The 16,446-nt window shown below is 49.3% G+C and overlaps 1 protein-coding gene across 1 annotated transcript; it reads right to left on the bottom strand.

The window, feature by feature from the left end:
* Window positions 1–4,307: 4,307 nt before the first annotated feature.
* Window positions 4,308–15,471, bottom strand: SUMO3 (small ubiquitin like modifier 3). The gene is given in 5 exon segments (XM_084752457.1): window positions 4,308–5,449; window positions 5,452–5,527; window positions 7,838–7,909; window positions 12,086–12,214; window positions 15,297–15,471. Coding segments are annotated over 5 exon segments (330 nt in total). The 5' UTR covers window positions 15,318–15,471; the 3' UTR covers window positions 4,308–5,417.
* Window positions 15,472–16,446: the final 975 nt, after the last annotated feature.

Below are 16,446 nucleotides of genomic sequence, written 5' to 3'. Positions count from 1 at the left end.
CTCTGCCTCCCGAGTGCTGGGATTAAAGGCGTGTGCCACCACCGCCTGGAGAGACTCAGCATCTTGCACTTGGCCTGCCCCCCCCCCCAATACGTGGCTGTACAAGTTGTGAAACTTGAGGCCACCACGATCTTTTTCTCCCCCATTATGTAGCTCTGGCTGCCCTAGAACTCACTCTGTAGACCAGGCTGACCTCGAACTCAGAGGTCCCGCCTTCCTCCGCCTCCCAAGTGCTGAGATTAAAAGCCTGTGCCTCTACATCCAGTTTTTGAGACCACTGTGACTTGAGAAGATGACACTTTTAGCAAAAGAAAGAGAACCTTGGATTCACAAAGTCAGGATGAAAGCCTGATGTCACCATCCCGGGTCATATCGCGACCTCTGATTGGCCAAAAACCAGTCAGACTTCCTGTTTTTCCTCATCAGATAGATGCTCCTCATCTTGGTTGTACAACTGCTTTCTCCTGCGTGGACATGAGTGGGGTACAGCTCATGATATGGCAGAAATCCAGAACAAAGGGGCTTCCCAGGACTAGATACTTGGGGACAAAGAGAAAGTTCCTGGGGGACCCAGAGTACAAATGGATAAGCAGCTGTATCTCTTCACCCATCCAATGAACTCAAGATTTGAAGCATTGGGCTTATGTCCGTTAACATTTTAAAATACTGAAGGATTGGTATTCCACATAGCAGAAACAATTACACAACCCTTGCCAAATAACCCCCTTGCCAAACAAGCCAGCGTCCAGGACACACTGTGCCTCCTGCAGCCGGATGTGGGAAATGCACAAGCTATTCTAACACATCCAAATGACATGGCAGCCATAAGTTCCCTGGGACAGTTTGATGTGCCCTAACCAGCCCATATGTTTGAACACTGGTCACAGGTTTGGAAGTCCATGGAACCTTTAACAGATGAAGCCTAGCAGGAGCAAGTGGGTCATTTAGGGGTGGGGGTGGATCTTGAGATTTAGAACTGTTTTGTTTCTGCTTCCTATTCAGCTAAGGTGTGAGCCTTGGAGCCACCTGTCACCATGACCCCCCTCCCCATGATAAGACTGTGTCCCCTCAAACCCTGAGACAAAATAAATTTCCCTTAAGTTGCTTCTTGTCAGGTATTGATCACAGCAGCAAGAAAACAAAGGCTCTTGCTTGCACAAAACATTCTCCTGTCACTGCTGAGATTACCCAAATGGGTTTTTGTTGTTTTGGTCTTTAAAAACACCTGTGTGGCCAAGTGTGGTGGCACACACCTTTAATCCCAGCACTTGGAAGGCAGAGGCAGATGGATCACACTGAATTCGAGATCAGCCTGGTCTACAAAGTGAGTCCAGGACAGCCAAGACTACACAGAGAAACCCTGTCTTGAAAAACCAAAAAATTTTTAAAAAAAACCATCTTGCACTAAACCAGTGTTTTTTTTTTAAAAAAAAAACTTATTTTTTATGTATGCAGTGCTCTGCCTCCATGTACGCCTGCACACCAGAAGAGGGCATTAGATCACATTATAGATGGCTGTGAGCCACCATGTGGTTGCTGGGAATTGAACTCAGGACCTCTGGAAGAGCAGACAGTGCTCTTAACCTCTGAGCCATCTCTCCAGTCCAAACCAATGGTTCTTAACCTTCCGAATACTACAGTCCTTTTATACAGTTCCTCATGTTGTGGCCACCAACCATAAACTTATTTTCATTGCTCCCTCAAAACTAATTTTGCTACTAACATGCAACCCTTGGGGGTCAGGGGGGTCGAAGGACCCACAGATAGAGAACCAGTGCTCTAAATACTTGGTACTATACCTGAGCCCCAAATGCCTAAATGTAATACCAACTGGCTGGAATAAAGACTTTCTATTGGCTATAGACTGCCTGAGTGGTCTTCTCTGGTGGATAACCCATAACAATTCTGTGTGTTTTGTTTAAGATTTATTATTTATACAGTATTCTGCCTGCAGGCCAGAAGAAGGCACCAGATCTCATTATAGATGGTTGTGAGCCACCATGTGGTTGCTGGGAATTGAACTTAGGACCTTTGGAAGAACAGCCAGTGTTCTTAACCTTTGAGCCATCTCTTCACCCCTGTAGCTGCATTTTATCTGCATCCTAAGAACTTGACTGTGGCTCACAACCATCTGATGCCCTCTTCTGGCGTGCAGATGTACATGCAGACAGAACACTATACATAATAAATAAATAAATCTTAACAAAAAAACTTGGCTGTGGCTGGATTTCAAAAGGACATTTCAAGGCGGCCTAACATCCAGGCTGTGACATTCAGGCTATGGCATCCAGGCTTTGGCATCCAGGCTGTGACATGGTTTTGCACAGCACTTATCCAGATATACAGTGAGAACAGGTAGAAAGTGGGCAGAGCAATGTGGAAAATGTCGTTTAGTGAGTTGAGACTGGACCAAGTTGGGGGCAGGGCAGATTTGGGACAAACTGGCTATGGTTGTGAAAAGAGTTTAGTGCCATCAAAGAAGTGTCTGAGGAGTCAGGCGTGGTGGCACATGCCTTTAATCCCAGCACTCAGGAGGCAGAGGCAGGTGGATCGCTGTGAGTTCAAGGCCAGCCTGGTCTGCAAAGTGAGTCCAGGACAGCCAAGACTACACAGAGAAACCCTGTGTCAAAAAAAACAAAAGAAGAAAAAAAAGAAAGAAAAAAAAAGAAAACTCCAGGGTATAAAAATGCAAACTGGAAGGAAGAGTGCCCAAAGAGAGACCCTTGCACGGTTCCCTGCTGAAAAGCAGCACACAGGGAGATGTTCTCCCAGCCACAAGAACACACCGACTGCTGCAGCTGTAGTCTAAGCTTCACCTGGAGCTGGCAGCCAAATCTGGTGGTGGCATCCACATTTGCAAGCTCTAAGAGGGAAGAAATAATAGACACTTGTGCCAAGATTCCAGAGAGCCTCAGAAACAAGGCAAAGAGCGGCAGCATTGGATTTCTCCTGTGGAGGGTCTGAGGAGCCACTTGGAGAAATTGAGACGGTTGAGGTTACAATGTAATGGATCCCTGGGTATTAGAGATGCCAGCAACATAGAATGTTCATTGAGGAATGCTGCAGGCATCCACGTAGAACCACAAGTACCACAGGCAACAGAATCGGGGGTGGGACCACCCAAGGCCACGGGAGCCCAGCTGAGGCCAAGAACCGCTGAGGCCAGACATGGAGCAGCCAGATTTGGTTTCTGTCCTCTTGGGTTTCACTAATCTTGCTTTGGCCTAATCCTTCTTTGCTGTGCGCCACCTCCTCCCCTTTGAAATAGGCATGTTTACTCTGTGCTGTTGTTAGAAGTAACTTATTGTACGAGGGTCTCACTATTCAAGAGCTGTCTTGCGTCCCAGAGCAGACTTCCAACTTAGTCTTTAAACAGTGTGGGAATTAAGATGGGGTGGGGGGTGACCACTCAGAGATGGACTAAATGTGTTTTGTATCATGAGATAAACATGAGTATAAGAGCCACGTAGATTATAAAGTGATGTATTTGGGTATCTAGCTGACAAGGAGTGGATTTGTAATACTTACCTTGTCAACTTGATTCGAAATAACTAGAGCATTAATCACGTTCACCTCTCAGTATGCCGTGCTCCAGTCGCCTGTGTCTCCCCTGCCATGACAGAGCACCCTGAAAACTGTAAGCCGGAATAAGCCTCCCTCCTTTAGGTAACTTCTTGCTAAGTACTTGTGACAGCACTGAGAAAGTGACTAGTATGGCACCTGAGACGTGTCCCTTCTCTTAGAAGTTCATCTTCTGCATTTGAACCACCCTCCCCCCACACCATCCTAGTGACCTAGAAAATGGCTCTGGCTCTGTCCTGTGCTTTACAGGCTCCTGCTGCGGGATGAAGTAAGTGCCTGTCGTTTCTGCTCGGCTGATACCCTAAAACAGCTCGGGCAACGATAACCCCAGTTTTGCCTCACCTAAGTACGGAAATCCCTCACAGCAAAGTCAGCAGCAATTCGTTTCAAAGCAGATTAGTGGGTCATCCACTTCACAAAAGAAGAATCTATTCAAACAGCAAAAAGCCCGAGATACCCCACACTAGCACCCTGCCTCCAAAGGCTATCTTGTCTTCACACGCCTAGGGGAGGAAGCCAGGTGTCCTATAAGCAGATTCAGACCAGCAGGCAGGCAACATGGACCAGCTTGGGCACGTGCTGCAGAGCGAGCTATCTGGACCTATACATTGTCAGCAACTGGCTTCTCTCTCCATGTCCAAGTGGCCTCACTGGACGACAGGCTGCCAATAATGAATTGTGACATAAGACCAGTCTCCGAATACAGTGTTTAACAGAAGCCAAGAGACAGAATACCAAACTATATTTACTGTTTACAGTAGTAAAGGGCAACAAACAATGTACAAACTGGTGAATAAACGCAACAGAGCCAACAGACATCCCACCCAAGCCCACGCAGCGAAACAGGAAACAGGAACACAGTCCTTAGGATTTTAAGCAAGCGAGAGATGGTAGGTCAGTGTCAGGTGACTATAAAAGGCAGAGATGGCATCAAGCAGCAATGGGTCCTTACAGGAGGATGACAGGCAGGAACTGTGAACATTTCACCGGTATAGACCCCACAATGCAGAATTGAAGTCACCCACTGATGCGTCATTTTAATACACGTTGGGAAAGCGGCAGAGAATACTCCATGAGAATGAGGTCACCTTTCCCTGGCTCTTTTGCAGCCACACTTTAAAGCAGGTCTCTTACATAACATCATTGTAAACTTGATACTTAACCAATTACCATCTTATATAAAAACCATAATCAAGTAACTAGAGGAGATCTGAGGCCACATCCAATTTCCAGATGCGACATGACAATCACTTTCTTCTTCATTATAAAAAGGGAAGAGGGTGGGTTTCGCTCTACCAACTTTACCCATGTACTCATCACCAGATACCAAGTGGGGTGGGGAGAGGGCATGCGCAGGAGCACTTGGGACACAGTGCCGCAGGACACCTCACATCTTTAAGAAGCATTTGTCATTTCCCTTTTAACTTTACCATATGCTTGACGAAGCTCAAATTTACAGTATTTCACATTTTAGTACCCTATGCTCCTCTCCCCTTCCCCTCGCATAGGCTAATGTGACCACAAGCACTCTACTGGATTAGGACAAGTCACCAGAGGTGACCACAGTTCTTGGGGCTAGAGTCTACATCCAGCCCTCAGTTTTGGGGAAAAAATATTTTAGGGATGGGAGAAAACAGAAATGAAAACAAAAACAAACCCCAAAACCTCATATGTCATTTCCCCTACACCAAACACTCTCGCTGGCCAAGTTACGTAGGCCTCTCATCCCCGCAGCATGGGCTGTAGTTCACGCCAAGCGCATCGGAAAAGGACAATCGCTCAGTGGCTCCGGCTTCTGTTGACTCTTCTGTGATTGGCATGGCTGCGTTCACCATTCAATAGCAAATGTCAGGACAGTGGTTGGGGTGGGGGCGGTCCCTGGGGAAGCTGCTCCTCCTGTCTGCTGCTGGAATACGTCAATGGTGTCCTCGTCCTCCATCTCCAGCTGTCGACGTTGCCAAGGCGGGCCCAGGGCGAGGGGACAGGAAAGGTCAGAAGTGAGCACACCATGATACCATACTCTACATGGACACAGCCCAGGCTCTTTGGCTGGAGTGCAGCATGTGAGGGAAAAGAGGTCACCGTGCAGTCCAGGGACTACTTATCCTCCTGAGTTCTGACAAGACTCATAGAATAATCACAGCTAACAACTGAGAAAGATGGAGTCCTTCAAACCAGACTCATCAGCCACAGAACTCTATGTGCACTTATAATGTCTACTTTATGTACTGCGGCATCAGCACTTTAAAAGAATTTTAAAGATATTTTAATGAGGGGGTACTCACATGAACTCAGGTCGGCTTGTTTGGTGACAAGCATCTCATTCACTAGGCTAGCTTGCCAGCCTCAGCATTTTTAGATAAACATTTTACACACACGCGCAGTTGTGTAAGCTTATGTGCCTCACATGCAGAGCAGAAGAGCACATTGGATCCCCTGGCACTGGAGTTACAAACAGCTGTGAGCTGCCATGTGGGTGCTGGGAATTGAACCCAGGTCCTCTGGAAGAACAGCCAGTGCTCTTAACCCCTAAGCTATCTTTCCAACCCCACATGAAAAAAAGGTTTTTTTTTTTCTTCTGAGACGGGATTTCTCTGTCCTAGAACTCGCTCAGTAAGACAGCTAGCCCCGAACTCAGAGATCTGTCCGACTCTGATTCCTGAGTGCTGGGATTAAAGGTGTGTGTGTTGGGGAGGGGGGGGAGGGATGGTCTGATGTATTTTGATGCTAATTACTGCTTACTGTCTCTGTAATTTACCTTTTGCTTAATAAAAAGCCATCCCACCTGGGCAGGGCAGGAGAGAGGTGGGGCTAAGAGAGAGAGGAATTCTGGGAAGAAGAAGGATCTCCACCAGGAGAAGGAGAAAGACTTAAAGTAAAGAGAGGAAGGCCGCCCGCCATGGGTTAGCTGGGGGAGAAGCACGTGGCCCGCGGCATGGATGGAGAATCCGGCCCAGATGAAGAACATTAGCAAGTATTTAGGATTATGGGAGTTATTAGAAGCAGATGACATGGGATTGAGGCAGGGATCCCATGCCTGCCCCCACTATGGGAGGTAGTTTAAAGGATTGAGATCTGCCCTGCCCCAGGTTAACTAAGGCTATTTTAAAATATAACAAGTGTCTGTGTCTTGATTGATTGCTAGCCGGGCCTACAGGTAATACAGATAAATTTTAAAAACAATATGTGTGCCATGACCACCTAGCCAAAACCAAAATTTTTTTATTTACTTATTTTTATGTGCACATACATCTGCATCACACCTGTGCCTGATGCCCAGAGGCCAGAAGAGGGCATCAGATTCCCCAGGACTACAGTCACTTAACAGTTGTAAGCAGCCATGTGGGTACTGGGAATTGAACCCAGGTCCTTTGCAAGAATAACAAGTGCTCTTAACCACTAAGCCAACTCTCCAGCCCACACAAATATATTTTCCAGCTTTTTTGTTTTTTGTTTTTGTTTTGAGACAGGGTCTGTGTTAGCACTGGGTGTCCTAGACTCGATTTGTAGACCAGGCTGGTCTTGAGCTCACAGTGATCCGCCTGCCTCTGCCTCTCGAGTGCTAGGATTAAAGGCGTGCGCCACCAAGCCCAGCTTGTTTGTTAATACAGGGTTTCTCTGTGTAGCCTTGGCTACCCTGGACTTGCTTTGTAGACCAGCTGGCCTTGAACTCACAGAGTTCAAGCCTCTGCGTCCCCAAGTGCTGGGATTACAGGTGTGCACCACCAAGCCTGGCCAAAAAAATTTTAATTTAAACATTTTTTAAATACGACAAATATGGGGCTGGAGAGATGGCTGAGAGGTTAAGAGCCACATGGTGGCTCACAACCATCTGTAATGAGATCTCTTCTCATTACAGGGAGGCAAACATGCAGGTAGAACATTGTATACATAATAAATCAATCTTAAAAAAAAAAAAGAAAATATCTAAGGTCTGATTTCAGTTCAAAGTCCAATAAAGAGCAAATGGTTGGCACTAAGCCCTTAAGATCAGAGGAGCTGTGTGTTCTCTAGCAGCCTGCACATCTGGGTTCAGGGACAAACATCAGTGATAGCCCCGGCCCCTCAGAGTGTGGGCCCTAGACTTGGACTCTCTTCCCCAAACAGCAAAGATAGCTCTGCCTACTATTCATTTGAGAAGCTTAATTTCGAAACATCACAGCCTGAAGTCTAATCATTAAGATCATTGTGGAAACAAGTCTTTTTGTTCGCACCAATCAACTACTCTCACACATCAGTGTTCCAAACCTCATACCTGAGCTGGAGTGTCTGTTTCGTTAATTGGCTGTCCATCAAACCGGAATCGAATCTGCCTCATTGACAAGCCCTGGGGAAAGGATGGAAAAGCGTTAGATGGTCCCAGACAACACGGCTTAACCCGAAGATACTGGGAACCAGCAGCAACATTAGCAGTCAGCATACCCACACATTACCAGTGGCACAGAAAGAGCCCTGGTGGCCCACAGTCTACAGCACGTGCTGCCATGCCCCAAGCTAGCACACTCAGAAGTCTCCATCGCATTCCAACAGGGGCCTGCCCTAATTCTGCCCCTCACTTCCTCCCAGGCTCCACCCAGACCTTCTGTACTGCAGTACCATTTCTTCCTCTGGAAAGTTCCCAGAGAGGAACAGGTCAGGTGACCACGAGGGATAATCAAGAAGGCTGTGAAGAGCACAGCAGAACAGAAAGGTATTTTCCATCCGGGAAGGAGGGCCGTCTGCCTCAGCCTGGCTAGAGGGAGCAAGTGAACACCGGGCAGAAACACTCGCTAACCTGGCAGCTCTGCTGCCCCTGAACTGGGACAGATGGGACAAACTGTGATTGTTTACAGGAGCCTGAAGCCGCCCTGAGAAGACATGAGTGAAAAGGCAAGGCCTTGGGGAAGGGGCCAGGAGAGGCTTGGCTTTGCTGGATGGAGTCTGAAGCCACACGCCTAAGAACACTGGAGTCGCATGTGTGCTGGACCTAAAAATCTCAGAGTCCTGGGGATGGTCAACCAGGAACCGCTAGGCTAAGGAAGCTAGCGAACTCTTTCAGAGTTCACGTGTAGGAGCTGAAGAGACGGCTCAGAGGTTAAGAACACGTGTTCTTGCAGAGAACCAGGTTCAACCCCCAGCACGCACACGGCAGCTTACAACCTCCTGCAACTCCAGTCCCTGGGGATCCGACGTCGTCTTCTGGCCTTTGTCAACACCAGCTATGCATATGGTGCACAGATATCCACATAGGCAAAAACACCCGTACACATTCAAAAAATAAATAAACAAAAAATAAAAAGTTCACACGCAAATCTCCATGCAACCCAAAGTCCCCCACAACCCTCAGAGGCCAAGTAAGTGGCGCTCCCACGGCAATAAGCAGGACTTTTTAGAGATGTGGCCTTGGAGCTCTGTCAAGACATGTATAGCAAGTGGGTGTCCAGGAAGGCTAGTCAAAGCCAGCCTCCCCAAAGTGCCTCAGAGACCCCTCAGCTGCACCCCAGATGCATTGTTCCCCCAGGAAACAGTGCTCTCAGATAAGCATCTGAGGGCCTCCAGAGCCCCCAGGTCTAACATCCCAACCCCTGTCAGTGCTTCATTCTTCTATGTTTTATTTTTATTTTTAAAGATTTATTTATTATGTATATAGTGTTATGCCTGCATGTACACCTCCACACCAGAAGAGGGCACCAGATCTCATTATAGATGGTTGTGAGCCACCATGTGGTTGTTGGGAATTGAACTCAGGACCCTTGAGAGAACAGCCAGTGCTCTTAACCTCTGAGTCATCTCTCCAGCTCCCCAGTGCTTCATTCTTAAATACAAGCAGAAACTGGGGGTGGGGGTATTTAAAGAAAGACTCAAGGGGCTGGAGAGATGGCTCCGTAGTTAAGAGCACTGACTGCTCTTCCAGAGGTCCTGAGTTCAATTCCCAGCATCCACATGGTGGCTCACAGCCATATATACTGGGATCTGATGCCCTCTTCGGCCTGCAGGTGAACATGCAGGCAGAGCACTTATATACATAAAATACATAAATCTTAAGAAACAAAAAGCAAGCAAGCAAACAAACAAAAAGGCCCAAATATGTGAGAACAGACCAGGGGAAGAAGAAAGCACCATGTGTGTTACAGACATGGCATGATTCTTCCCAGTGAGAGATTACTCCACACACTTAGATATAAGGGAAAAGTTCTTCAATAAAAGAGCAGCTGTCCGACCCAGTGTGGTTGCCTTTAATCCCAGCACTCGGGAGGCAGAGGCAGGCGGATCACTGTGGGTTCGAGGCCAGCCTGATCTACAAAGCAAGTCCAGGACAGCCAAGGCTACACAGAGAGAGCCTGTCTCAAAAAACAAACAAAATAAAAATAAAAAATAAAATAAAATAAAATAAAACGTGTGTACATATGGGCTGGAGAGATGGCTCAAAGGTTAAGAGCACAGGCTGCCCTTCCAAAGGTCCTGAGTTCAATTCCCAGCAACCACACGGTGGCTCACAGCCATCTATAATGAGATCTGCCGCCCTCTTCTGGAGTACAGGTGTACATACTGCAAAACACTATATACATAATAGATAAATATTTTTAAAAACCCACAAAAACACGTGTACAGACACCCACACAAACACACCAAGCAAACAATATAAAGTATATACTGGCGAAAAAAAAACAAACCACAAAACAGGAAAGGACAAAAAACTTCTGGAAACTAAAAATCATAGCAAGCAAGAATGGTGCCCTCTTCTGGCGGGCAGGGGCATGTGCAGGCAGAACATTGTCTACTAAATAAATAAATGGGCTATAAAGTGGTAAGATGAAGGGAAAACTCAAAAGGGAGAGCAACAGTAAAACCCAACGCAGAGCAGGAAATGGCAGAGGCACGCACGGAGAATGGTTGAGTGCAGGAGACTGAGTCCTCCTGACGGAAGCAGCAGAGACTGTGTCTGTCTACACAGTAGCAAGGACAGTTAGAGTCAAGTCTACAGACGAGAAGGGCCCGAAAGCACCCTGCCAGAGGGAGAAGAGTGGCCTCCTGAGCCCCTGCTGAGATCTCACAGCAGAGAATCAGAGAACCGCAATGTCACTAGTGTCCCAAACCACAGCGGGTTACGGCAACTCCCACAGTAGCCCACCTCAGCCTAGAGTAGTACCACACGCACCCAGACAAGCAAGTAAGTCCCTGTCAGATGTGGGAGATGATGCTCCACACAAAAGGGGGAATTAACACAAAAAAAGATGCAGGAGGCAGACAAAGGAAGTCTCCAGAATGGCTATCATATGACTGTGGGATGGCAGATGTGCAAACAGCTTCGCTTCCAAGGCAATGGATCAGGTGGGGCTAGCGGGAGGTCCCAAAACATTGAGGTAGCAGACCTAGTATGCGCTCCAGCACCCCACCCTACCCCACCCACCCACCCCCCTGAGCATGCACATGCAGAAGACTAGAGAGCATCACAATGCAAGCTAACTGAGCCCAGGAACGGGAGGAGACACACACACACACACACACACACACACACACACACACACACACACAGTCAGTCAGAGTGCAGCTGACTCAGCTGGGAGGGCACAAGGGGACACAGTGTCATCACAAAGCTCTGTCTCACCTTTAACAGGTGAGAAGAGTCTAAGGTTAAAACCTAGAAGACAGGAGGACAAGTCCACTATCTGCAGGACTTGAGAGGCGGGAAGGGAAAAAGTACGGCACACTGCCTTGCAGAGTATTTACAACAAAGCCCAAAGGCAGGAATGTGTAAATCAGGGCAGTCAAAAAAGGACAGCAAATAGCTGTGTTTGCAAGCACTTAGGGCAACCTTGTACTACCATACTGAGATGCCACTGCCCACACAAAAGGGAGAGGCAGGTGGATCTTTGTGAGTTCGAGGCCAGCCTTGTCTACAAAATGAGTGCCAAGACAGTTGAGGCTACACAGCGAAACCCTGTCTCCAAAACAAAATAAAAGAAAGAATGAACTAGATTGAAAGACCCAAACAGCATGTGTGTGGGAGCCATGGGTTCACAATGACTCTGACAACAGCAGAAACGACCAACCCAGCTGCTCACTGTTGGGGACGAAGTTCAGTTAGCTTGCTATTTTGAAATGGGACAGGATCAAGTGTTTCCTCACGTTCCTAAATAAAATTTTAAAAAATCAAATCGCCAGTGAGAACAGCATATACAAGCATAATTGGGTGGAGACCAGAGAGAGGAATTCGAGCTAGCACCAATCCCACAAGTGGGCATACCACCAGACCCATGCGCTGGGAGACAGGAGTGTACGCCACTATGCTGGTGTCTGTCAGGAAGCAAATTGCCACTGTAGTCTGCTCAAGGCCCAAGGTCCCCCTATCCATTTGCAGGAACCCAGGGAGACACGCACTCTGAGGGACACCAGGGATCAAGATCCAAGGTACTGAAGGCAAGCCTGCACTGTGAGCAACCCTTGCAGGATTCCTTCAGGGAGGGAGGCCCAACCCTGCATGGGGTTCTGTCTCTGACTCCTTCCTCCGGCCAGCACACACCTGCCTCTCACAGTAGGCCTTCATCAGCTTGCTCAGTGGGGTGTGCCTCTTGATCTTGAACTGCACCACTGAGCCATCCTGCCCTGCCACTTTCAGGTTGATGTGGTCGTTCTCCGTCTTCACTCCTTCCTGCAAGACACAGAAAATGGGTCTCAAAAGCCAGCTCAGAATCAACAGGGTTTAAAACGTAAGTCCTTAGTTAATAGCTGTTGTCTTAAGTCATTAAAACCAACCTAATTCTTAAAATTCCCCCATCAGCCTAGAGTTGCTCTTGTGACTGCCTTATTTTTACACAGAATTTATTTTTAACCTACATTTGTTAAGCACAGTGATAGAAACTGCAATGCAAAGCCAGTGTCCTCACAGACTACTAATCAAAGACAAAAATCTGCTTATTGTGTCTAGAAAGCCAAAGAAAACCCATCTTGGTTTTAAAATTACTTATGAGGCTAGTAAAAACAAAACAAAACAAACCAACATAAAGCCAAGAATAGAGGACCAGAGGGACATTACTGGGGAACTCTAAGGGGTCCAGTGCAGTCAGCAGGGTAAAGGCTGTGGTCCTCTGGGCACTCTGGAGTCCCCCGGGCACTCCGGAGTCAGCAGGGTAAAGGCTGTGATCCCCCAGGCACTCCGGAGTCGGCGGGGTAAAGGCTGTGGTCCCCTGGGCACTCTGGTCTCAGACTGTGCTCTTTCTTCTGAGCGTGGCTCTGAAGAATACTGTGTGCTCAGCCAGCACAAGGTCCTGGGTTCTATCCCCCACACTAGAGAAAAAACTCCTATTGAACAGCAGTAGGGTTTTTTGTTTGTTTGTTTGTTTGTTTTTGTTGTTGTTGAGACAGGGTTTCTCTATGTAGCCTTGGCTGTCCTGAACTCACTTTATAGACCAGGCTGGCCTCGAAATCACAGTGATCCACCTACCTCTGCCTCCTGAGTGCTGGGATTAAAGGCATGTGTCACCACACCCAGCTGAACAGCAGTAGTTTTTATATAATCATGATATACACACAAACTGCTCAATAAAGGTAAAATGAGCTCTTCTTGTTGCCTGGAAACACATGTTGAACAAACAGTTTTATTATAGGCCACAGAGCCAAGTTTAGGGCTGCTCAGTCTGAAAAGAAACTACTTTTTGTTGTTTTGAGCATGCTCGGCTCACAGGATGTTATCATTTCAGCCACAATGGGATAAAGAAGTCCACGGGAACTTTCTAACCTTTCTTATGTTTTAACATGTATGAGTATTTTATCTGCATGTAAGTCTGCGTACCACATGTAGGTAGTGCCCATGGAGGCCAGAAGAGGGTGCCATGTCCTCTAGGACTGGATCTGGCTAGGAATTGAACCAGGTCCTCTGAAAGAGCAGTCAATGCTCTTAACTGCCGAGCCGCCTTGGGGACCATCTATTTACCTATTTGTTTGTTTGTTTACTTATTTAATATGCATTGGTGTTTTGCCTGCATGTGTGTCAGCATGAAGGTGTCAGATCCTGGGTTACAGACAGTTGTGAGCTACCATGTGGGTGCTGGGGATTGGACCAAGTCCTCTGGAGGAGCAGTCACTGCTGAGCCATCTCTTTAGCCCCCCACCGCCCCCCCTGCACTCTCCCCACTTGTTTGTTAAGGAAACAGATTCCTTACTCTACTGGTTTTTTGAGACAGTTTCTCTGTGTAGCCTTGGCCATCCTGGACTCACTTTGTAGACCAGGCTGGCCTCGAACTCACAGCGATCCGCCTGCCTCTGCCTCCCGAGTGCTGGGATTAAAGGCGTGCACCACCACCCCCGGCTGCAGCTTTTTTTTTTTTTTTTACAGTTCAACCATAAAAGCACCCGACTTCCCTTGGATGTCCCCTGCGACTTTATTCCTGGAGAAAAGGGTACAAGAGTGTCAGGAAACTTGGATGCAGGGTGCAGGACCTGCCCTTACACTGGGTCCTAAGGGCCTTGGGTAGGAAGGAGCATGGCTCTTTCTAACCTGGGAAATGGTTTCCAGGTGAGGGGCTCCTGAAGGGACACCTTGGGGCAGCATTCCCCCATTCCTTCCTGTGTGAGGCTTCCCACCACCCCCTCCCAGGACAGCAGCCCTGCTCAGGGAGCTTGGTGTGTGGGCTCTCCAACAAGACAAAAAAATGAACAAGACAGGTGAGAAATATAACACCAACAGGCCCCAAGATGCACTGACTTCTACCCCTACCCCCCCCCCCCAAAAAAAGGATGGGTGTATTCAAAAACAGGGCAGGAACCAAAACATCAAATAAAAAGAAAAGCCAGCAGCGGTGAAAAGCCTAAGGCACCCCTCCTACGGCGGGATGGCCAGTTCAGGCCAGCTCTCCAGTTAGCAAGTAAACTTAGAAATTAAGAGGGATGAGGTTTTGGCTCAGCAACTCTAAACACCTGTAGTCCCAGCACGCCTGGGTTTAGGTCAAGGCTAGCTTGAGGTACACAGGGAAACCCCGTATCAGAACAAAGCAAAACAAAGGTTGGCCAGGCTTCGTGGCACACTCCTTTAACCCCAGCATTCAGAAGGCAGAGGCGGGCGGATCACCTGTTAGTTCAAGGCCAGCCTGATGTACAAAGTGAGTCGAGGACAGCCAGGGCCTGTTACATAGAGAAACTTTGTCTCGAAAAACCTAAATAAATAAATGGAGGGGGCGGCCAGCCTTGCCCTTTCCACGCACTAACTGCACAGACTACTGCGATGGAGTGGGCAAGCACCCGGCAGGGCGAACAGTGTAAGCTCGGAGCGGCCAGCCTCGCTCCTGCGCCGATGCAGCTCTCAGAGCGCCTGCTGAGCCTCGTGCGAAGCGCCACGCGTGGACCGATGTACACGAAACAAGAAGGATGGCCACGTCGGCGAGCGAAGACGGAGACAAGAGACCAGCTAAACAAGTACCAGCACGCGCGGAACGTCCAAGTTCCGGGTTCTCGGGCCGTGGGGCGTGGCTAGAGTCGGGGCGGGACTATACCAGAGGCGGGGCTACACCGGGGGCGGAGCCCTGGCGTGGCGGGAGGCACGGCTGCGGGGGGTGGGTCTTAGGGGCGGGGCGGGGCTAGGGTGAAGCTCCGGGCGGGGTACGACGCCGGTGGGGGAGGGGCGCGGGCCCAGGTGGGGGAGGGGCGCGGAGGCCCGGGCGCGGTCCCGCGGGCCTCGTTTGCGCGCGGCCCAGCCTGCTTCCTGGCGGAATCGCCTTCGGCTTGTGTACCGGGCTTACCTTGGGCTTCTCTTCCGACATGGTTGCGCGGCGGCGGCGGCGACGGCGGCAAGCGCAGAGGGAACCGATGGCACTGGAGCGGGCGAGTCACGCTCTCTGCCCCGCCGCTCTCCCGCCGCAACAATCTCGGGGCCGCGCTTTATCCCTAAATCCTGGAGCGCCGGTTGGCCGCGCGAAGTCACGTGGTGGCGCGCGTGCACGAGGCGCGTGCCCTGTGCCTCGGGTGCGCGCTGGCCGGCCGCGATTCCGGATGGTTGTGAGTGCGTCACGGGGCGGGTCAGCCACCCGGGCGCGCGCAGATCCCGGGGACGCGCGACTCAAGGTCCTGGGCACATAGACCACCGGATAAGTCCAGGACTGCGGGGACACTCAGCGTGCAGGGCAGGAGGACTGGGAAGCGTGAGAAGACTGGGGGTCGTGTGTGCCAGGGCAGGAGCCAGAGGAACACTTTGGCCCAACCGACCCTGTGTGTCGTCCTCAGGCAGCCACTTTGCCACCCACGTCTGGCTACTTTTCTTGTATGCAAGCAGCATTTGGGGAAGAGAGGGTGAAAAAACTCAGGGCCATCAGGCTAACCCTTTCAGGTGGTCCAGGAAGACCAGTAAGAGGTTACCAGGCGTGCTTTCCGGGCTCCTGGAACAGGCCTGTGGCCTTGCATTTGAATATGACAAAGGAGCTTATGTCTGAAAAAGGCATGCTTCGAGGACACAAAGATGGCTTCTGTTGTCCCATAAAGCCAGCACATACTCTTGCTTCATCTTTTCCCATCTGACTTTCCAGGTGGGGAGGACCAACCTTCAGAAGGGCCCCAAGATGGCTCCAGGAGGCACACGGGCCTCTTCCCCTTCTCTGTATCTACCCTTCTCCCGCCTTACATACTCGCAAAGTAGCCACCAGGTGGCCGGGTAGAGGACAGTGGCAGGCACCAGAGCCATCCCTTTTGACCTACCATTTGCCCAGTTTCTGGAGTGCTATTATGGACACTAATATAACTCATTTTAAAGGGGCTGGAGAGATGGCTCAGAGGTTAAGAGCATTGGCTCACCTTCCAGAGGTCAAGAGTTCAATTCCCAGCAACCACATGGTGGCTCACAACCATATAATGAAATCTGGTGCCCTCTTCTGGCCTGCAGTTGTACCTGCAGGCAGA

Source organism: Acomys minous, assembly GCF_964271855.1.
Source record: "Acomys minous genome assembly, chromosome: 13".
In the NCBI taxonomy this organism is placed as follows: domain Eukaryota; kingdom Metazoa; phylum Chordata; class Mammalia; order Rodentia; family Muridae; genus Acomys; species Acomys minous.
The sequence above is the reverse complement of the archived record's forward strand: the minus strand, read 5'-3'. Positions and strand labels throughout refer to the sequence as shown.